Source organism: Leptopilina boulardi, unplaced genomic scaffold, assembly GCF_019393585.1.
Source record: "Leptopilina boulardi isolate dan_hultmark-lab unplaced genomic scaffold, ZJU_Lbou_2.1 LbouV2_371, whole genome shotgun sequence".
In the NCBI taxonomy this organism is placed as follows: Eukaryota; Metazoa; Arthropoda; class Insecta; order Hymenoptera; family Figitidae; genus Leptopilina; species Leptopilina boulardi.
In genome coordinates, this window is record NW_026137942.1 from 1148786 (window position 1) to 1172920 (window position 24135).

Below are 24135 nucleotides of genomic sequence, written 5' to 3' on the forward strand. Positions count from 1 at the left end.
CTGAAAATTGGTTAAATAAATATTTCTGAAATATTATTCCTAAAATAATATACGAGCAGTAAACTAATTATATTTATAAAATTTTTTTTTTTAAATTTGATTACATATATTAAAAACTCATTACGAAATATTTTACAAATTCATTTATTTGCGACATAAAAAACATTTTTACAATTACAATTCAAATACGTTAGTGTCAATAATAATAATAATTGTACTTAATATTACAATTGTTACAGAATATTGTAAAAAAATTACAATTTATTTGTTAATTGTAACGAATCATTGTTCGTAAAAATTAATTTCATTTATTTATATATACAACTCATTCAGAGAAGAAATGTGACGATTATTCGAATATATTTTAAAAATTCTTATAAAACATTATTGAAGTCACGAGTATAATTATTACAGCAATTATTTACAAAATTATATAGAAAATTAAATATTTTTAAAATTACGGGATACAAATTTAAATTTCTAAGTATTTTATTTCATTGTTTTCATTATGATTATAATACTTAAATCCGTAAATGTAGGCAATTCTCTATGAGAAAACCGATAATTAAAATCATTAAAAACATTGCTATCCTCTGATTTAACAAAATTACTTTTTATCAAAAACAAGAGGATCTTCAAAATTTACAAGACAAGCACAAACAAACACTAATTGAGAAATTATACCCCTCATACTTAATGGTATTGTTCTTTGGAGAAATCGAAACTGTTTTAACCTGCCCACCGCATGCTCAACATAAATTCTTTCTTTAGCTATTTTTTTTTTGCTATTTCCTCTTGAGCTGTGAATCGATCTCTATTTCGAAGAAATGGTGGTATATTCAAATGTGCCCCTATCTGCTCAACAACATTTTGAATAGTAAATCCTTTATCAGCCAGGACAACATCACCAGGAATCAAATAGTCAGCCAGTTTCGACTGAATAACAATTTCGCGATCAGAAATAGATCCCTCATACACATCGGAAACAAAACCTATACCGCCATTTGGTGTACATCCTATTAAAACCTTGAAAGTAGTATGACTTTTATATGATGAATATACATTTCCCTGATGTTCAAAATTTCCTGGAGATTCACAAAAAAATTCGGTGCAATCTATAATTACTGGAAGGTTTTTAAACTGTTTGAAAATTAATGGAACATGTTTTTGGACTTGTTCTCTCGAAGCAAACATTTTTGGTCGCAAGTTTTCTGTAAATTCTCGATACATAAATTGAATCCAAGTTGTTGTTATGCTGCTTAAAAGTCCAACGCTAATACGAAACCTGTATGCCATATCCTCCAAAAGTAACCCACACCTTAAGCGAACTAACACAATAATTAGTTCTTGTAAAGGTGTTAATAATCTCATTTTTGAATCACAATTACTTTTCGTAAGAAGAATCAAAATTTGTTTAAATCTTAAACCAGTATAAAATAAAGATTCCTTCTCATTTTTTTCTAAAAATTGTTGAAAACGCGTAACAATTTTTTTCAAAGTTTCAGTTACATTATTTTTAATAAAATTATTCTCTGAATAATTTTTTTTGTTGAAATTGTTTCTTTCATTAATTTTTACGACGTTTGAGAACTTAAAGAGCGTTGATTTATATAGCTTTGACATGTTTCATCTTTATAAGCAATATAATCTGTAAAATCGGTTTGTGTTTCTATCGACATTTTTGTGGTGACAGTGTTCATGATGAAATTTTCTTTTTGACCATCTACACTAATTGACAAAGCATTGTCCTCCTTGGGAAACTAAAACGATGTAACTTCTCGCAAATCTACGTCGTTTACTATCACATCACCAGAATTTTCTTTCAGTCCAACGATTTCCTGCTGCACTATATCAGATGACGGTGGTAACGTTGAATTTAATTTATTTATTTCGGGAACATCACTTTCCTTCGTACTTGATGAACCATTTAAGTACTTATTTTCCAGAGAACTATGAATTTTGCAGATTTTCTGTGAAGTAAATAATTTATCTATAAATTACACAGTATGTATAAAAAATATATTAAATTTTCAGTACAGTTTATATTACTTTTTATCCATTTTACATAATTTATAAATGTAATATTTTACCATTGCAATATAGGTTAGGTTGTGTCGTATTTAATAATAACTGAACAGAATTATTGAAATTATTGTTACATTTATTGTTAATTCAAGTTATAAGTAATATAAATATCAATGCATAATATGTTTCTTTTATACTTTTTAAGTAATTTAATTATTTGAAAATTACTGTAGCACAATATATATTTATTGTGCACACACATATATAAATATATGCACAAAATATTTTTCTTACTTTTATTGTTGAGTATTTAAAAATACTTATTTTTAGTTCAAAAATAATTTTTATGTAGTTTAATTCAATTATTAATAAAGGTATTGCTATAATAATATTTGCTCCTTTATTTTGAACTTACATTTTTAGGTTAGGTTACTGGCAATGTTGATGTTATGTCTATAATTCATTTATTTACAATAATTTTAGTTTTTTACCTTCTTTTGTCCAGAAAAATTATTTTTAAAACTTTCAGGATCTGGAAATTGCTCTGTTGGTCCAGCTTCTCCCGAAAAATGCAATAAACAAATATAAGAATATCTCGTAACCTTACTTATATGGTTGAACTTTTTGTCTGTGCGTCCACATGCTTTTAACCATTTGTCACTTTTTGCACATTCTCCAAATAACTTTAAGTGAGATTTTAATATTTTATTTTCAATTTCGCCTCTTCTAAACTGTATACATGGTTTTGGAAAGCAAATAAAATAAAAATTTCCAATTTCGTGGTATGCTTTAGTTCGACTGTCACTTTTACACAGGCCATAACAGCAACGCTTGTGCCCTCCAACTTTTCTTTTTAAGATACGCAAATTTTCCGAATTCATTACTTCTTTTCTGATTGAGCTTACCAATTTTTAATTACTTTAATAATTTAAATAAAACTATTTTCTTAAAAATCTAATTTCATTTAGACAAATATGACCGAGTTTTACCGGAAGTCCGAATTATTCGTCACGCATGCGCTCTAAAATATATTCGAGATGAAAACGTCTATTTGTTGACTGTGTCGAAAAAATTCAACACGTGATCTCGCATATCCTGAGACTCATCCATTTTGTGGTGAATTAATTCTTCTAAAAGCATTGCTTTTCGTGTTGGCCCCTCTGATTCGTAGAGACTTTTCAATTTTTGCCAGATTTCTTTCGATGTGTTGCATCCAATTACGTGTTTTAATTCGTCTGCACTCATGGCAAGTATTGTATCAGACATGGCTTTTTCGGCGTTGACTGTCCATTTACTGACTTGAGCTTCGTTTCCTTCTGCCACTTCTGGCTTTACTTTGGTACCGTTGACATAACCCCATGCGTCATTTTTTATGAGCAAAGCTTTCATATGAATCTTCCACGTATCGTAGTTTTCTTTTTGAAGAGGGGGTATTTTAACTGTCGAAAAACTCATTTTTACTTTTCGAAAAGAAGGTCGATTCGAAAAAACAAAAGGAACTATACGTAAATCAACACTATAAGAAATACGTTCGCGATGTCAATATGTTCGATAAATATACATTCACGTTTACTTATTGTCAAAGATTATTTGTTTGCTTTTGACTTTTTTTTTGTTTAAAAAAAAAATTTTCAAACAACAGGTTAAATTTATTAACGCTTGTAATGTTGCACTGCATAAAATATTTGCGACGTCACTTTTCTCAAAAAAGGCACTAGCGTATAGCGGAACAAAAAAAAACTTTTCGTTTTTCACTTTTCTCGAACCGCAGTATACAACATTTTATATTCAGCGTAGTGTTTGAGCTTCTGGACCCATAACTTATAGAAAAATAGTCAATAAAACACGTATTTTACTAATTAAATTGAGCATTCTTTATATGATGCAACTTTTATTAATAAAGACTTAGTCAACTGAACTGGTTTGGTTAGGTATATAGTTAACTCAGTTAGATGAACACAGATGGCGCAACAGTGTCAATTTTAAATATTTTCAACATTTGTAACTGTTATATTAAGTATAATAGTAATAATAGTTTTTTTAATGAAAGCGCCGTCATGGATGCACTTGCCGTAATTGAAGCACTTACCCTATAAATTTTAATTTTTTTTCGAGGAAAATTTTTTTTGTTAAATTTTGTACGAAATGAAATTTTGCTCGTAAATTTTGTCTGCAAATTTTGTAAGGTTAAAACTATTTTTTATCAAACGAAATTGTTTCTAATTTCGGACAAAATTTTGTTGCTCAATGTTTAATAGGAAATCCGTATGGAAATTTTCAAAGAATTTCTATCGTCATTTTTTTCTGTAAATATTTTAATTTAATATTGTTTCCAAACTATTTTCGTGCGAATTTAGTGCCAATTTTTAAAAAAAATTTCTGCATATTTTACTAGAAAATCCGTATAAAATTTGCGTGAAATCCGCTTGGATGAAAGGTTTTGTTCGTGGAAAAATTTTCCCAGCGAAATTACGTACGAAATTAAATTTTAAAAAAATTCCATCCACAATTCGTACGAAAATACATACAGAATTTCCTGTGAATATCTGCACGAATTTCGAAAAAAATTCGAACGAATAATTTTCACCAGGGATATTAAATTATTTTTACCATTTTTTTATATAACATTTTTTCAACAGGTTCCATTAATAAGGTTAAAATATGACGTTGCAACTCGGTATAACAGATCGTTCCTTGGCTTGAACGTTCAATTCATAAAGGACGGAGTAATAGAACTCCGTATTTTGGCTGTTAAGGAGTTAAGATTGCGGCATACGTCTAAAAACTTAATGGACGTTGTGTTGAAAATTTTGCATAATTTTGCGATTGATTTGCAAAAATTGTACACCTGTACTTCCGATAATGGACGCAATATGATAAAAATAACCCAATTGCTCCAGGACCTGGATAAAGCTACTGAAATTGAAAGAATTACGGAATCATTAAATGTGAATAATGAATATACTGAGAATGACGTTATCGAAGTAGATGAAATTGAAAATTTCAATTTGTCTATAATGACGGTAGTACGGTGCGTAGTTCACACTCTTCAGCTGGCGGTCACTGATGTATTGAAGAAAAGAGAAATGAGAAGAACAATATCAAAGGTATTAATTTTATGTTTTTTTATTTAATTTTTTTTATTAATAAATATAAAAATTTATATAAAATATTTAAATAATTAAAGTAAAAATATTGAATAAGAATAAATAAATTAATAAAGCGATTGCTGTGATAACGTTTGTTATGGTAACGGTTGCTATGGAAGCGTTTGCCATGTAAACATTTGCTATGGTAACGGTTGCTCTGGAAGCGTTTGCTATGGTAACGTTTGCTATTGTAACGGTTGGCATTGTAATGTCTGCTAAGGTAACGTTTGCTAAGGTAGCGGTTGTCATGGTAACGATTACGATGGAAACGTTTGCTATGGAAGCGGTTGCTATGGTAACGTTTGCTATGATAACGGTTGCTACGAAAGCGTTTGTTATATGGAAACATTTACTATGGAAGCGTTTGCTATGCAACGGTTGCTATGTAAGTGTTTGCTATGGTTACGGTTGCTATGAAAACGGTTGGTATTGTAATGTCTGCTAAGGTAGCGGTTGTGATGGTAACGATTACGATGGAAACGTTTGCTATGGAAGCGGTTGCTATGGTAACGTTTGCTATGGTAGCGGTTGCTACGAAAGCGTTTGTTATATGGAAACATTTACTATGGAAGCGTTTGCTATGGTAACGGTTGCTATGAAAACGGTTAGTATTGTAACGTTTATTATGGTAACGGTTGCTATATTAACGGTTATTCCTAAGGAAACGGTTGCTGTGGAAACAGTTGCAATGGAAGCGTTTTCCATGGAAGCGTTTTCCATGGAAACATTTGCTGTAGAAGCGTTTGCTATGGTAACATTTGCTATGGTAACGGTTGCGATTGTAATGGTTGCTATGATAACGGTTAATATGTAAATTTTTTTTAATCATGTTTTTTCTTAAAGAATTCAATTTTTTTGTATTCAAGGTTGCGTGCTAAATATTTTTTTAATAATTGCTAATGGTTTAGAATATCTTTGAGGACATATGCAGAGGACCCTTAAAATATGGATGTATTGTATTAACTTTACCCTTTCAAATTTTTTTAAAACTAAATATTGCCAAAAAATTACAATAGAGCCTAGGTTGCTGAGAATTTTTTATTGCAAAAATAATTGTTAGTTTTTTTAAATGTGGAAACATATTTTTTAATTTTAAAAAGAATATAAAAACTATGTATTCTCAAAAAGTGCCAAAATGTTGTGATAAGTTTAGAGTACTGAGAATTCTTTATTAATTTTTTTAGTTTGTATTGTTTTATTTTTTGAAAGAACTTTATTATTGAATATTTGTGTTTGACGTCTATGGAAGGTTAGTGAGCGCGGCTGCTAGTTTCAACAAGCTATGCTTTCCACCCCCCCCCTTTTAATGTTTTTTAATTTTTTTTTCTAAAAAAAATTTTTTCGAGAATGAACATTAACAGCAAAGTATTTTTTAAACAAAATATATGTTTCGAACATGATTGCGAATGTAAGTAGAAAAACCATAAAAAATATGAACGCATTCACAACCCCCCTGATTTTTTTCATTCAACTTTTTTCTGAAAAATAATTTATTTTTTAATGATAAATTTTGACTGCAAAATATTTTTTTAAACAAAATGTATGTTTAAAATATGATTTGAAATTAGTATAGATTCTAAATTCTAAAAATATGTACTAATAAATGACTAAAAATGTATGTCATTTACATTCAAAGCAACGTCGAAAAAGACGATGTTATTAGTTTTAGAAAATACAATTATAGTTAATAAATTTTTTATTATTAACAATTATAATTAGAAATTAAATAAATTTTATTATTACTTTAATAAAAATGTTTCACAGGAATATTTTTAATAAATTTTATTTATAATACTTTAAATTTGAACTGAGACCATTTTTTAAGATTGCAATTCAGTTAAACAAATTTCATTAAAAAAATAATTAATTACTTAAAAATATTTATAACAAGTTTTACAGGAATTGATTGACTCAAAAAAGTCCCCTATTTTGCCTATGTTGGCCCTCATGTATATTGCCATATGTGAGTGTGTTTTTTCAAAAAAGTGTAAATATATTTTTATTAAAAACGCGTTTTTCGTTGTTCTAAATCATTGTAAACATTAATTTTTTATTGATAAAAATTTTTTTTTAGACTTAGAAAAATTTTTGATTAAGGTAACCGTGAGGGCAAAGATCGGGGGCCCTCATGGTGTCTCCGTGGATTCGTTCTGTTGGATCTTCCACGTGCTCCCCTATCGGGGGCCCTGAAGTCTCAGGGCATGATCGTGACTTTTTCCACAAGGGTATTTTCTAATTTGAAAAGAAAATAAAAAAAATCGAAAAATAGAACTTTTTTATCAGATAATCGATTTTCATAATATAAAAAGAATCTCTTCGAATAATCGAAAAACGATTTTTTCAGACTTTTCAACCCTAGTAGATTACAGGAAAAATATAGCGAGTCTGATTGGATTTGATGGTTACGAGTTGGAAAGGAATGAAATCTGTTTTTTTTAAATTGCACAAAATGACGGAAAAGAAAAACGGAAGACTACGAATTATATTATTCCCTCATTCAATAGTCTTTTTGAACTTCAAAAATCAAATGTAAATACAGAGAATAATATAAAAATTGAAATTTTTAATAACTTAATAAACTTTAATACAGACGTAAATTTTGAAAATTATATCATTGTACCTATAAGTGGAGACGATAATTGTTTATTCGTGTCTGTTAAGGACGGAAATTCCGTAAATTTTTATAATTTTTTATTATTATTTATTATTAAATAAAAATTGTTATTCTAATATTTATAATAACAAACACAACACACACATTATTATTCTGGTCTGTGAAGCAAGCAAAACCACTTTCACCAAAATGAATTTCTAATATGCCATTATTTAGTGCTCAATTAGTGCTAATTTTGTACCATATTTCCGAATTTAGTGCTCAAGTTTTTTTTAAAAAAAAGACTGGTTTTGCTAAGTGAACGTTCCGCTGGCAAAACCACATCGAAAAACACGTAAAAATCAACGGAAATGTAGAAACCACTAGCTCAAAATTTAGTGCTCAATGATTAACATGTGAGAAAATTTATTTACCTATTATTTATTAGTTGTTTTATTTATTAACCTCTTGTAGTATAGAGGAAAAATAGTTAATAAAATAGTGTATTGACATTAAATAAAGCATTATTTATATTAAATAATTTAATTAATTAGAATTAATAAAATAAATTTATTGTATCAAATACTTTTTATTGGTTTCAATAAAACGAAATATTTGAGTGAAATTAATGTTACAAACCGGAAAATTAATTAATGTAAAATTATCAATTTTGAGGTTAGGGGAGGCACCAAGCTGCCAGAATTTAAAGTTAATCGAAAGTGTGTAGCAAAAGAAACTCTAACTGTTTATTTATATGGGATCGTTTATCCTTTTAGAACGTTCCGCCAAGCCACTATATAGCGAAAGAAAAATTGATACTTTTTGTTACGAAAAGGTGAGAGTAGAAAAAAAGAAAAGACTAAGAATTCTGTTACAAGTATTGTTTATTAAAAAATTTTTAAAACAAGTACAAAAGGAAATTAAGAATAGGAACGATACATTATTTTTACTTACTCTACGATGTTTAAAACTACCGCTGAACGTCGTCCACACACGGGTTTTACGACTCCGTTCAACGGGCAAAACAAGATGTTGGTAGCGCTCTCGCGCTTGTGGGTCCACCAAGTTGTGATGGCGCAGGTACCTCGGGTACGGACTGGCCAGTTGAATAACAAGAATTCCAATCAATTAATCATATAATTAATTAGAATTCTTACTCAAGTTGGCTTCAACATTGTATGAAGATCTAACACGGGTCCCGACTCGCGGACGGGCTTAGTCGCGACGTTTCCAGGCTCAAGGAACTCTTCTGCCAGGCCAGAGCCAGGAGAAGTGTTTATTAATGAGCGAGGAAAGTTGTACTGCGTTAATTGAAATTTTGCGACATGCCTCTACTCCTTACCTCGGGGTCTAGGTGGGATAATTTAGAATTTAGGGAGTAATAAAGAATAGAAGTAGGGAAAATTCACGAGGCCCATTGGACATTGCATTTTTGCTGACGTGTTTGAATCTCACGTTGGTCTTCGTGAGATCGGAAACACCTAAAAATGTTTAAAATGTAAAACATTTCAAAATTGATTTTGACGCTACGGGAAGTGTTGCCAATTCCATTCCACTTGACAAAGATTCAATGTCTGGTCCAAGCTTTTTATATCTACTGGGTGTTAATAGTAAAGTTGGCCAGTTTACAGTTGCACAAATGCTTAGTTCTGTGCATAACACTAATGCGATTCAGCACTTCCTGGAAGAGTGGTTTCGATTAGGAGCACCGCATCCGAAAGAGTTTACTTGTGATGGAAGAAAGGCATTAATAATTGCAGGAATTAGAATATTCACCCAATATAAATTCCTTGAGGAATACGTAGAAGCGTTTCAAAGGTTTGGTCTTCCGCATTGCTTCATTCGAATGGATGCAGCGCATTTTATCAAATTATATGTTAATTGCCTCAGCAAACTTTCATCATCAAGAAAGGTCAGAGTTTTCTACAAAGCTGTCTTAGGACTTTTAATTAAGTGTCGACAAATAGAGACAGCAACGAAAATTTTGAAAAGTATTTTAGTCGTATCTCAATGCGACACAGATGGTCATCTTGTGGGAACTACGCAGGACACTAAATGTGAAGTACAAAAAAATTTCTTAAAAAGTGTATTTGACCCTAATAGCATAAACGACGTAGAAGACGAAATTATTAATGATGAAATGATTACACCTACTGATGACAACATCTTAGAAGAGATTGAAGAACAAGAAGAAAACTTCCAACAAGGAAATGCTCATTCCAATGTCTGAACGAAATGGTTTGAAACCGTTGAAGAAGAGGTAGAAATTATTTCAAAATCAAAAATTGGAAAGCATGTCAATGTATTCCACTTACTTGCCTTCTTTTTCCTCTCGCTTAAAGAAAGATAAAAAATTCTTTCATGTGGTCCTGCATATAGAATGATAAATTTGGATATGGCAGGGTACCTGCGTCAAGCTCTTGCGTGGAGAGCGAGATCAAAAATTTGAAAAAAGATGTTTTCAAGAGTTTATTTAGTTGGACGTTCTAATTAAATCGAAGCAAACAAATTGGAAGTCAAAGAAAATGATTTTAAAGAGGAGGAGACGAATGATCTTTCTACAAAACAGAAAAAAAGATGAAATACTAACAGGTATTAATAATATTATAACTTAAAACAAAATTTTTAACTTCAATATAAAAATTTCCCAATATTTTCAAATATGTTGATTGTAGAATTATAAATGATCATGGGAAGGTGTAATTGAATAAAAAATCCAATGTTTCGTCAATGCGACGTTTCGCTGGCAAGGTTCGTCAGCCTCATCAGGCTAATTTTTGCGAAACGTCGCATTGACGAAACATTGGATTTTTTATTCAATTACACCTTCCCATGATCATTTATAATTCTACAATCAACAATTAAACCATGGAAGGATTTAACTATACTCAATTATATTTTCAAATATGTTTATTTTTCTATATTTTATCTAAATTTATAAATAAAATCACTATTGTTAATTATTTTAAAAAATGTTGTATATTAGGATAAATTCACTAATTATTAATTTATAATAACTTTATTAAAATCGGGTATTTAAACAAATATGAGAAATTAAAACTAATACCGTAATTTTCTATTACTGTGCGTTTGTATCAGTTTCGGTGTATCAATTACGGTGACCAAAATGACTTGTATTTTAAAGATACTTTGTCTGCCGTATTTGGAGCCTATGGAAATATTAAAAATGTTTCAATTACGGTAAGGGAAAAAATTTGACCTAAAATAATTAAATTAATAATTCTTTAAATGTGCATCTTTATTAGTCATGGTATCAAAAAAAGATTAAAATAATTTTTTAAAATCATTTTGTAACAGTTATATGACATATAATAGTAATAATTAATAAATGGGCCCAAAAAGTAAATAAATCTTCTTCCAACTTATTCTTGCTGTTATGGTTTTGTTGTATGGATAAAGGACTTTTATTTCTCCTATATATGACAGAAAAAAATTAACCTCTAAAGATAACCTGTACGTTTTTCAGTTATGCACGACGCTTTTTATTGATATTTTTGTACATAATCAGTTTGAAAAACATTATTCAGTAGTTATTTAAGACGTTAATTAAATACGAAGTGTCAATTTTTGAAAATTCAAGATGGCCAATCCAATATGGCGGAGTATTTTTAAAAAGTCCATCTGATTTCCACGAAACTTGTCAATAGGGAGTTTTTGAGGTCTCTGAATAAGAATCTGAGGTCAGTTTTTTAAACTTCAAAAACACAAATCCAATATGGCCGACAAGATGCTCAAAAATACCCGAATTTTAAAATTTTATATAGTTATTGCAAAATATTATTAGCATTTGAAAAATATAAACGTAAAGAAAGAATTTTAATACAACATTTTTAACTGTTTAAACTCTAAAATAGTTTATTAGTTTACACAGGAAATTAATCCAAATTAAATTAGGACTTACAAAATGTTGCAACAATTGTTTGTCTTTTGGAATTAGGTAGTTCTTTTCGATTTTGCTCTACAACCTGCAGAAGATATTGCTTCTGATTTTCCTGACTTGTCAAAATACTATTATAGTTCTCCATTAACGCAACTCCACGTTCAGCTGCGTCATTAACAACTTTAAGTTTTTTAATTTGCGTTTGTGCATTCAGATAATCTTCCATTTTGTCCCGGAGTATTGGATCTTCTTTCAAAAAGTCTTCAAGGATATTTATTATTCTAAAGAACTCTGCGGTGTTTTTCGTAACAAAATTATTTAATTGTTGGTTACTTATTGTATTTTTTTTTGACAGTAATTCTTCGAGGCGGATCATGGTGACCTTCGCTTTTCAATTATGAAACCATATCTCTTTTTATTTCAACTGACACTAATGATTCAAAGAAGGCAAGCCCAATCAACTTTTCACTTAAATACCACATGTGTCGGGACATTGAGGTAAATGCTATATCAGCAACTTTTGAATTAATATTTTTATATTTTAAGATATCTTTCATTAATTGCAAGTCATTGGCAGGTGCTAATGTTGCTTTTTGACAGGTATTCCAGTTTTTTAAGTATATTTAAATAACAAAAATATTAAACTGGCGTAAAGCAGTGAGTTCAGATTTCTTCAGAGAAAACTGTTTTCGAAGTAACTAAATCTTTAATGAATAAATAACTTTACTCATCCACCTTGCTCGATGAACAGCTCCAGGAGCAATAATATTGGCTGCTATTGTTGAAGAATCTCCAAGAAACATTAGTGCCAATTGCAGCAATTCTTTATAATCATCCCGCGGTTGAAACTCTTTTAGCTGATTTTTTATGAAGATGATGAAGTGTACACGAATTGGAGTTACAAGATAACTTATATCAAGATCCTCTAACCCTGAATCATATTTGCTTTTATCAATTTTTTCCCATTGTTTCTGAAATCTTTCAAATAGTGTAATTTTTGGTCCACTAGAAGGACCAAAAAGAAAAGTAAAAACCGAACTAATTGGTAATTCCAAAATGTGATGTCGACAGGCAAGGGGAAGCAGAGATTTGCCTAATTTATGTTCGAGTAAGGTACAAGCTCTAGAATTGTGACCACTATTACTCACCTGTCACATTAGTGATTGTTGGAATGCCTAACAATTTAACATTGTCTTCACCTGAAACAAGAACCGCCAATCGATCAACTAATTCTTTTGTTGTCAAGGATTCCAACCTTTTACTGTCCCAATGTACAACGAGTGACGTAATTAGATGAAATGATTTTTTTAAATCTAAAGCTTTTTTTGACGATAATTTTGCCTTCTTGTTCGAATTATTTCTGCACTTAAATTTATGTCTTGTATGTTACACTGTAAACCTTTACAAGTAGCTGCCAGAATGTAGACTACATTTCTGTTACTTATTTTTGTTCTATCTGAACCTGCACAAAACTCGTCTGTCATTACATCCAATTTTCTTTTCTTTTTGTTCGTCAAACTTATTGAACTTTCAGGATGATTAGCATAATCATTATCATCATAATCTTCGTTCAGTTGTGATAGTATATTTTCATCTCTTTTTCGCTTCAAAGATCTTGATTTCTTATTACTCGTAGTTCTTTCTTCAATTACATTTTCATTCACACTAACCTCATTTTCCATTGTACATATTTCGCTTACTCTTTTATTTAGTCTCAATGAATTTAAAAGACTTTTGTTCAACTCGCTAAGACTCGTCTGATTACTATTTGACAATGAAACTATATCAAACAAATTATCCAACTGATCGGTAAAATTATTACGTTTTTCTACGACCGATAATGTTTTTTTGTACCTATATTTTTGTAATTTTATCCATTCTTTGTGTAATTTTTTTATACAAACAATTACATTTCTTTCTTCTCTGCAAGGAATTCCTTTTAACAACCAAAAATTTATAACTTCTTGACTAGTTAATTGTACACTGCTTTGGATAGCATCTTTATTTTGTAAATGAAAATAAACAATCGTGCTAAAACTTGACGTCTTGATGGAACAATATAGCCCTGAATTTTTTCGCACGGTCTTCCGACTAGCCACATATCTTCACATTTTTCTTTAGTGTTTGACATTATTTTCTTCTAAAACGCATTATATTATATTACAATAATTAACCAAAAAATGTTAGTTAATGAAAGCAATAGAAAACAAGCTATTTATAAAGCACTAACCTTTTAATTCATTCTTTATACAGAAAACTAAACATTTTTTAAGAAGTATTATATCTTGCAAAAAATATTAAATTATCTTTCTATATATTATTATTTGACCAATGTTAAATGTCAAAAACTAAATCATAAAGTTTTGTCTAAGGTTATTAACAAAATGAGTATCCAACATGAAGTAAGTTACATTATAAACATATTCAAACCACAGTTTAGACTGTATAAATAATATTTAAAAAAATGCTAAACAAAATGTGACGCGACGCGAAGAAAGGGACCTAAGCGTCCAAACGGCAATTTCACAGGAGAGAGAAAAGAGTAGGCAAGAACGTGGCGAAGAGTTTCCGATATCTCTTACTCTCTCTTGCTTCCCACTACTATTTCAAGTTGGCGTCTGTGTGTTCGGGCGTCTTCGGAAAGTAAAGAGAGATGCACCTCGTACACGTGCTTTCGTAGTGAGAGAGAACGGTGTAGTCAGCGCATCTCTCTCTAAATCACGAATACCGACCCGAACTTCAAGTGACGCATGGACACAATGAGAGGGGAGCTTACGCATGTGTGAGTAAGGAGAAAGAGTCAATTCTCTACACGAATCGCTCATGTTTAAATCGTTATTGCAAAAAAAACTATTTGATAAAATTTAATTATGACCCCTGCTAAAAATAAAATCACAAAACGTCAAAAAATTAGTCAGGATGTCTGACGTTTTGAGACTGTTTTTGTTACGATTGCAGTCACAGAACACCACAATAAGTGTGGTTTAGTCAAAGAATCGTCAATAGTAGTCAGATTTTTTATGAGGGTCGGAGACCCTTTTTTTTGCCATACCATAAATCATTAAACCCTGTGACTATTTGTGATGTTAAATGACATTTCTTTCTATAAAATAGTTTTGAAGATTCCTGACTTACTTCTCATGAATTCTGACTACAAATATTTAAAAATTAAAAAAAAATCAATATTTTATCATTAAAAAAATAAATTATCGTACAACATTTTTTTATCTTTACGTTACACATTCTTAATTATTATTTTTACAATTTATTATATTTATTTACTCCTATCGAAGAAAATCTCGCAAACGCAGGGAATCGAACTCACAACCTAACGAACGCAAACCGAATACCTAACCCCTGAGCTAAACTAACCTAACTGAGATCTTAAAAATAGAATACGGTTTTATGAAGATAGAAGATCTTATTACTTTTTTTCAATTTTATCAACATATTTTGTTGATAATTATTATTATTATTTTTAAAAAATTTTATAATTTTTAAAAATTAACAAGTAAAGTTAAAATAGTAATAGGTATATTGTTATATTGATCAAAAAACATTTGTAGTCCAATTATCATATATTAATGTATTCAATTAATAAAATTTGCTTCAGCAAATATTTAATTAAACAAAAAATTCGTATGTAAATATTATTTGAATTCGAACTTAAAAGAATATGTGTAATATACAAATAAAATAGTCTAGAATAATAAGATACTGTCGGATTGTCTCAAGTAAACTCTGAGCGAATTTTATCAGGTTTTTCGCTCACGTTTTAGCACATTCATCACTATTATAATTAATTATAATGATAAGAATTAATTAATATGCATATATTAATTACTATATTATTAAAATTCAATTTAACATAATTCTTCCACAAATCAACTAAATAATTACTAATTTTAATTTCTCTTTTTAGCATACTGCACTATAATTAGATGTAATATTTGGTTCAAATCAAATTTATATTTAGTGGAAACTGGATCAAATTCGCTCAGAGATTGATTGAGCGATCAATTCATATATTCTATTTTACAAGAGACCAGAATGTTTTTGCTCATCTATAGTTGTAAAAAAATAAACTTTTATGTGAAATAGCCAGCGATTTCTAATTTTTTTCAAATATATATATATATATATATAGAGTTAACACAATGGTAAGAATAGGTTTTCAACATATGTTGCTTTCTTATAACTAAATGTAAGGAAACTATAGCTTACTGTAAAATAATAAATACAAATTTGAAGTAGGGACTTTAAAAGTATAGTCGTAGTCATTGACGCCTTCCCTTTTCTGTCCTTGTCTTACAAACGTGATTCCATATATATTATATGTACGTTAGAAAAGGACAAAAAGAAAAGTATAGGCCAGAAGGATCTTTTATGGTTTTATGGCTTTTCATTGCAAAATTAAAAATTGTTGCATTTGAAAAAAATGATTTTTAAATATTATATTCGTAATGTACATGTTAATACAATTACAACGATATAAAATTTTTTGCAAATATTTTTAAATTATTGAGAATTAATTTTAATTAATGGAGTATTTATTGTATAATCATTATGTAATTTTAGAGTTTTTACATAATGTTTTATATCATTGGAATCGTTAAAATCTATAAATTACAAATATAACATTTAAAAAAATATTTATTTAAATTTAAATAATTTTTTATTTTGCATTAAAATGTCATAAAACCTGATGGACCCTCGAAAGGACCCTTCTGTTGGAAAAAGGGAATATATAATATAATAGAGTTATATGGTGGGTTTGAGTGGCCTTGGTACCTCTCTTGGAACCCTTTTTATAAAAAAAATAAAACGTAGTGAGAAATCGTCACTTTTTAGAAAACGTCAGGCCCATAAAAACTATTTAAGTCAGAATTAGTCAGCAGCATCACAGAACATCAAAATAGTCTCAAAACGTCAGGATTTCTGACGTTTTGAGACTGATTTCTGATTTTATTTTTAGCAGGGACTTCACATAATTAAAGGTGCTTATATACCTCAAATTTCGATCAGATGAACATTATTTCTGGACCGTGAAAATGCGTGAAAAGTCATTTTCACGGCGGGTATTTTTAAATTGTTTTAAACAAAAAATGTTTTTTTAAGAAATATAATATTAAATAATTGTTTTAATATGTAAGAACACTTTAAAATAGTGATAGAAAAATGATTTGATTAAAAAATATAGCAAATTTTGCTTTAAAACGTTTCTGCTACAAGAAAGTGTAAAATGACGATGTTTGTGAAATGGTTTGTACAGTGTACATGTGTACATGTTTCTTTCAGTTATTCGAAACAATTAGTAGAATTTAAATTTATTTGATAAACATTTCAACTTACCGATTTATTTTCAGCACACATTATTTATTACAAGTTAAAAAGAAACGACATAACATAAACAAAACTCTGAGAGACACTCACAAGGAAGAAGCACTGTACAAACCATTTCACAAACATCGTCATTTTACACTTTCTTGTAGCAGAAAACGTTTTAAAGCAAAATTTGCTAAATTTTTTAATCAAATCATCTCTCTATCACTATTTTAAAGTGTTCTTACATATTAAAACAATTATTTAATATTATATTTCTTAAAAAAACATTTTTTGTATAAAACAATTCAAAAATACCCGCCGTGAAAATGACTTTTCACGCATTTTCACGGTCCAGAAATAATGTTCATCTGATCGAAATTTGAGGTATATAAGCACCTTAAAAAGCAATCCTTAATTTATCTGAATCAATCATAATCCGAAAATCAAAAATTGGACTCTTAGGTCCCTTTCTCCGCGTCGCGTCACAAATATTCCATTCCAATGTGTTATTTATCATAAAAAAATTTGAAACTTAAGCTATTATTACCTTATAAAAAGCATAACCATTTTTTTGATTATTTTAAAGATTTTGTTTTGAATTTTAAAAAACTGACCTCAGATTCTTATTCAGAGACCTCAAAAACTCCCTATTGACAAGTTTCGTGGAAATCAGATGGACTTTTTAAAAATACTCCGACATATTGGATTAGCCATCTTGAATTTTCAAAAATTGACACTTCGTTTTTAATTAACGTCTTAAATAACTACTGAATAATGTTTTTCAAACTGATTATGTACAAAAATATCAAAAAAAAAGCGTCGTGCATAACTGGAAAACGTACAGGTTATCTTTAGAGGTTAATTTTTTTCTGTCATATATAGGAGAAATAAAAGTCCTTTATCCATACAACAAAACCATAACAGCAAAAATAAGTTAGAAGAAGATTTATTTACTTTTTGGGCCCATTTTTAAGCCTGAATTACAAATTTTCATCATTTCAGGTCCTTTATAAACTTCAAATCATATAAATCTCTTCACTTTACACATGGTGAACATTCGGGGGTACCATTGGAGTAAATTCGTGAAAAGCCTGAATATTTTTGCATTGTTTTTGCTTATTTAAAAGTCAAATAATTGAAAAAATCCGTTTTTTCATAAAAAACGAACTAGCGCGACCTCTAAATATTAATAAAAATAAATTTAAAAAAATACCTATCTCTTTTTTTTCCCCAAGGAACAAAATTTTGGGGTAGCGTCACAGAAATTCAAAAGTCGAGTTTTTTTTGGGCACCCTATTACATTCACATAGATAAAAAAAATTTAATATTACTTTACTTACAGTAGATAATTTGAAAAAATAATTTAATAATTACTCTTTATTTAAAAAAATAATTTTGTAAATAGTACACTCGCAGCGCCCAAAAGAAGAAAACGCTATTTCCAAGATTTGTGAAATATGTTCTTCATCTTTTTCACAAAGTGATAAAAATACAGATAGCCACGAATATTCTCTTTGTTCGAAATGTACGCAAATTGAAAGTGCCCTTCAAATTCTCGGGAGCAGAAACGAGGAGAATTGGAGAGGACATGTTACCAAAGAATTAAATAAAAATATAAGAACAAAGAGTGGAAAAATATCGAGATATTTGGATAAAAGTCAAAGGACATTTGATTCCATTTCTCAAGACAATTTGAATAATATCCCGATCTTAAGAAATGGAAATTCCACGGAACATTACAGAAATACATTGCATGTAAAACAATATTTATTACATTATTTTTTTTACATAATGCCGTCTCCAGTTTTCTCACCTCATGGAGTCTTCAGTCGTATATCTACTGTTCATGGAATCCTTGGTCTCCCTGGGATCATCATTCTTCTCTCTTCTTGAATTGAATCTTCATTACAGAAATACATTGCATGTGAATCAATATTTATTACATTATTTTTTTTACATAAATATAACTATGTGAGGCTCCTCATTTACAGCAGACAAGTAATTTGATTTAGTCATCATCATGACGTCTCCAGTTTTCTCACCTCATGGAGTCTTCAGTCGTATATCTACTGTTCATGGAATCCTCGGTCTCCCTGGGATCATCATTCTTTTCTATTCTTGATTGAATCTTCATTCAGCACTTCTCTACATGGACTCCTCGGTCATCACCCTACCTGGAGTCAACAGTCTTCTCTCTTCTTGCTGGGATCTTCAGAATTCTCTCTTCTTCCTGGTGTCCTTTATCTTTTTTATTCTTGTGTATTCGTTCTTTTCATATTCCTGGAATCCTCGGTCTTACTTTTCCTAGAGTTTTTTCTCTTCTCGCAGGAGTCTTCAGTCTTGTCTCTTCTTTACAGGGTCTCCTTTCATTTCTTTTATCTTTTTACTTGTTTAGATTAAACAGTATGCAATTTATACTAATTTTATGCTAATACTAGTTTTATGTTTAGGGAATAAAAATAAAAAAGGAAATTTATTCTTTTTCCAACACATGTGCAATTGATGCAATTCTGCAAAGTGTCATTGTTGGTGTAATAGACAATCCAAAAATAGAAATTTCTGCCAAGAATCTTCAAAAAAATTGCTCACTGTTTGAATTGGCATTATATATTTAAAAAAAATGGAACACAGCAGGCCAATAGAAAGCGTGGTGTCATTCTGCTCAGTAGCATAACCGATGAAAGAAATTCATTACAAAATAAAGAAAACATTTATCAAATTGACTGTAACACAACCGCTTTCGACTTAGCCCTTAAATTACTAGGTAATCTGCCAACAAGTAGAATAAATTTCCAATGTAATAAAGATTGTGAGAGAAGAATCAACGAAACCAACTGCTTTTACATTGACCAACTGCTTTTCGATCAACCTGTGTCTGAAAACGATATACTTCGTATTTTGCAAGGAGACCAGGCTTGTATAAAAAGAAAGTGCTCTGGAGTTAACATTCTCAGTTTTGATGCAACAGGTATTACTTTTTTGTATAATTAGATTGAATCTTATTTTTTCTTTCTCTCTTTAATTTGTTAGTCTTTATCATTCTCTCTTATTTTTTAAAACGTAATTTTTTGACTTTTCTATTTAGATTTCACTGAAATAGTAAAAACATTTTATTTTTCAGTGACGCTTTTCATGTGGTTTCAATCAGGAGAATTTCATTAAAAATGAATTAAAAATGATTAAAGTTACATTCATTTTCTACTGATTAAATCTTTAAAAAGAACTTTTTTTTCTTTCTGAATCTTTCTTTCATCTCTCTTCTTTCTGGAATCCTCGGTCATCTCTCTTCTTCCTAAATCTTTATTCTTCTAGCTTCTTTCTAGAGTCTTTATTCTTCTCTCTTCTTTATCGAGTCTTCTATCCTTTCTCTTCTGACTTCTTTATTACTTCTTCATTCATTTTTTTGATTCTTTATTTTCCAACACTTTATTTAGCAGATGCTCATAATTAATATTTTTACAGGACCTATAATTCTTTTTCAACCGAATGACATCAGGATACCAACAAATTTGGACAACATCCCTTTACATTTTTCTGACATATTGGGTACTGGCGATAAATACTGTTTTCTGGGAGCTGTTAAATTTTTTCACAGTCTTCTTTTTCCTGGTTGTGACATACGAGACTTAGGAATGGGACATTATACGTGCATTTCGAGGCGCAACAATTTATAGTATGAGTTTGATGATTTGAATAAACGTACATACTTAAACTACTCTCAAGTCCAAATCCAGCAAGCTCGTCAATATCGAGTTCTTAATTTATTTAAAGGTAGAATAAGTAAAGAAACTGTTTAATTGAAATAAATACTTAATATCCTTTTCTGTAATTTTTATTACTTTTCCAACACAAATAAAATTCGATTTTTTTGAATATTAAAAATTTCTTAAGTTAGGACATTTATGATAAAGGATAAAGCCAGGCATTACTGATAATTGTCCAAATGTATGGAACCATATTTTTAAACAAGATTGATTAAAACGACAAACGTTCAATAGGGTTTTTCGAGGTCGCTGATTACGAATCTGAAATCCGTTTTTTAAAATTCAGAATGGCGGATCCAATATGGCGTACATATTTTTGAAAATCTAATTCAATTCGTTTGAAACTTGTTACTCAGAGGTTTTTGGGATCGCTGATTACGAATCTAAAGTCAGATTTTCAAAATTCAAATTAGCGGATCCAATATGGCGGATTTAAAAATAAAACTTGATCGTATTGACTAGCAACTTGTTACTCGATTGAATTTTGAAAATCTGACTTCAAGTTCGTAATCAGCGATCCCGAAAACCCCCGAGTAACAAGTTTCAAGCGAATTCAAGAAATGTCTTAAAATTCGTCCGCCATATTGGATCCGCCATTTTAAATTTTGAAAAACGGATTTCAGATTCGTAATCAGCGACCCCGAAAACCTCCGCGAATGAAATATCGTTTGATTTTGTACCTAAATGTTCGGTAATGATTTTTTCCCCAAAATATTTAAATATTGGACAATTATTTATTTATAATTGTTTATATTTTTGCGTAAATATTATTACTTTTATTTTCGTTTTATTTAATAATATGTTCCCTATGTGTTAAAAAAAATTATGAACATTGATTAAAAAACTTAGAATACAGTTAAAAAAGTTGTAAATAAAATAGGTGGTAATTTATTCGTTTGATGAACCATATATTTTTTTGTCTCGATAAAAAAATTGGTTAATGGGTCAAACCATTATATTTCAACTAAAGTGGTCGCTGACTAATTTTTAAAAATTATAATACTTTGCAGGAATGATTTTGAAGTTATCAAGATCACGAAATGAAAAGAATTTTATTAAAAATTTAAATATTTATTGTAAAATATGAATTTAAAGTATATGAGGTGCTACACAGAAAAAAATTTTCTGTAGAATTTACAGAAACTCTTGCGCCATCTACTGATGTTTCTCCAAATAGAGAAATATGTTGAATCATTGGCATTAAAATCTGTTAATTCTACAAGTTTGAGCTACAGTTCTTAAAAATTGTTGAGTGACCAAATTATGTATACTATATGGGGATAATATATATTTGGTAGAGTATTTCTTATAGGTTATATTCTCCTCCGAATACATTAAATTCGCGGAACATTATTGTATAAATTAGTATAACTTCTATGTAAATAAATTCATCCTTCAATAATTTTCTAACAAAAAAAATGAGGAGCAAGTTTTCAAAACTTATGATAAATCCACTTTTTCTTATGTTGAGAAATTGAAATAAACGACTTTTCTCACTTAATCACTAGAGTTAATTTTAAAATAAAAAATTTGTAATAATTTATTTCTATAATAATAATGTTTATATACTTAAGACGTTTCCTTTTTAATTGAACTTTCTTGCCGACACTATGATAATAATAAAAACACTAAATTCGCCTTAACCTCTCGCACTCAATCGTACTCAGCCTTAGTCGAATCACTGCATTGTTTTCGCGCATGCGTTAAATCCTTGCAGAAAATATCTGTAGAATTAACAGATTTAGGAACATGTAAAATCTCTAAATCGACGTTAAAGAATTACCAGAAAATTTTTTTCCGTGTAAAAACTGTCAATTTTTTAGCCATTAGAAAATATGCAAAAAAACATAGAATTTACCATAAAAATAAAAAAAAATTATTGGAATTTACTAAGAATGAATAAATTTATCATTATCAATTGATATAATTATTTAAAGATGTGAAGTAATATATAAAATATGATTTACCGATAGTATAGCTCGGGCGGTGAAGCGTCTTGGCTTGCGGTCGCCGAGGTTAAGCACATCCAAGCACGGTTAGTACTTGGATGGGTGACCGCCTCGGTACCCGCTATAGCCCTGGTGTTTTCGCTGCAATCGAGATATACTAAGCGGGAGGTTTGACGTCGAGGATATGTTTGTGCATTTGGATGACTATTTAAATGTACATTCATGACTCGACAGTCAATAAACCGGCTGTATTCAGTAGAGGTTTTCCGTAGTTTCCCTCTTCTCTGATCAAGAAAGGGTCAGGCAAATGCGAATACTTCTAATAAAAGTCGGCTACGGACCGCAATTTGGGGACTTGAGGAATTTGGGATTTTCAATAAGGTGGGGTTAAAGATGGGGTATACAGAGCGTAAAAACTATAAAAAGGTGTACGCAGGAAATCTAAATAAAAAAAAAAAAAAAAATATATAAAATATGATTTCCAAGTGCACCTGTCAAATAACCTAATTTTGCGATTTTTATTCATTAATTATAAAAAATAGAAAACATTAAATTAAATAAAAACTTACCAAATATGAAGTTCTTGCCATAAACTTTTAGAATTTCTTTGCACTTTTCTTCTTTTCTATTCATAAGTATGAAAAATTTAAAAAATAAAATAGCTACTTTGTCTATTTTTGAAAGTCAATAACTTTCTTGGAGAAAAATGAAAAAATATGGGGTCTCGAAAATTATTTAAATACACACTACATATACATTCACTGAAAATTTCGCATTGGTCCCGAAGCTATTTTCGAAGATAAAGTAAATTAAAAATTTCGTATTTTTTAGGCTATATGGACATGGATTTTAAATCAATGTGAAGGTGGTTCACTGGTGACGACAAACTTCACATTGATTTAATACCTTTAAAACCCATGTCAATATAGCCTAAAAAATACGAAATTTTTAATTTACTTTATCTTCGAAAATAGCTTCGGGACCAATGCGAAATTTTCAGTGAATGTATATGTAGTGTGTATTTAAATAATTTTCGAGACCCCATATTTTTTCATTTTTCTCCAAGAAAGTTATTGACTTTCAAAAATAGTGAAAATAGACAAAGTAGCTATTTTATTTTTTAAATTTTTCATACTTATGAATAGAAAAGAAGAAAAGTGCAAAGAAATTCTAAAAGTTTATGGCAAGAACTTCATATTTGGTAAGTTTTTATTTAATTTAATGTTTTCTATTTTTTATAATTAATGAATAAAAATCGCAAAATTAGGTTATTTGACAGGTGCACTTGGAAATCATATTTTATATATTACTTCACATCTTTAAATAATTATATCAATTGATAATGATAAATTTATTCATTCTTAGTAAATTCCAATAATTTTTTTTTATTTTTATGGTAAATTCTATGTTTTTTTGCATATTTTCTAAT

The 24135-nt window shown here is 29.4% G+C and overlaps 2 protein-coding genes across 2 annotated transcripts in view; both read right to left on the reverse strand.

Moving 5' to 3' along the window:
* The window catches only part of LOC127287495 (dynein axonemal assembly factor 10), a 97647-nt gene that overhangs the window by 69089 nt on the left and 4423 nt on the right, over positions 1 to 24135 (reverse strand). The gene's annotated exons all lie outside the window — the stretch shown is intronic.
* Positions 204 to 3007, reverse strand: LOC127287500 (uncharacterized). The gene is made up of 2 exons (XM_051314480.1): positions 2441 to 3007; positions 204 to 1970 (listed from the first exon to the last, which is right to left on the reverse strand). Exon 2 carries the CDS (start codon positions 1621 to 1623, stop codon positions 772 to 774), a length of 852 nt encoding a protein of 283 aa, XP_051170437.1. The 5' UTR covers positions 1624 to 1970; positions 2441 to 3007; the 3' UTR covers positions 204 to 771.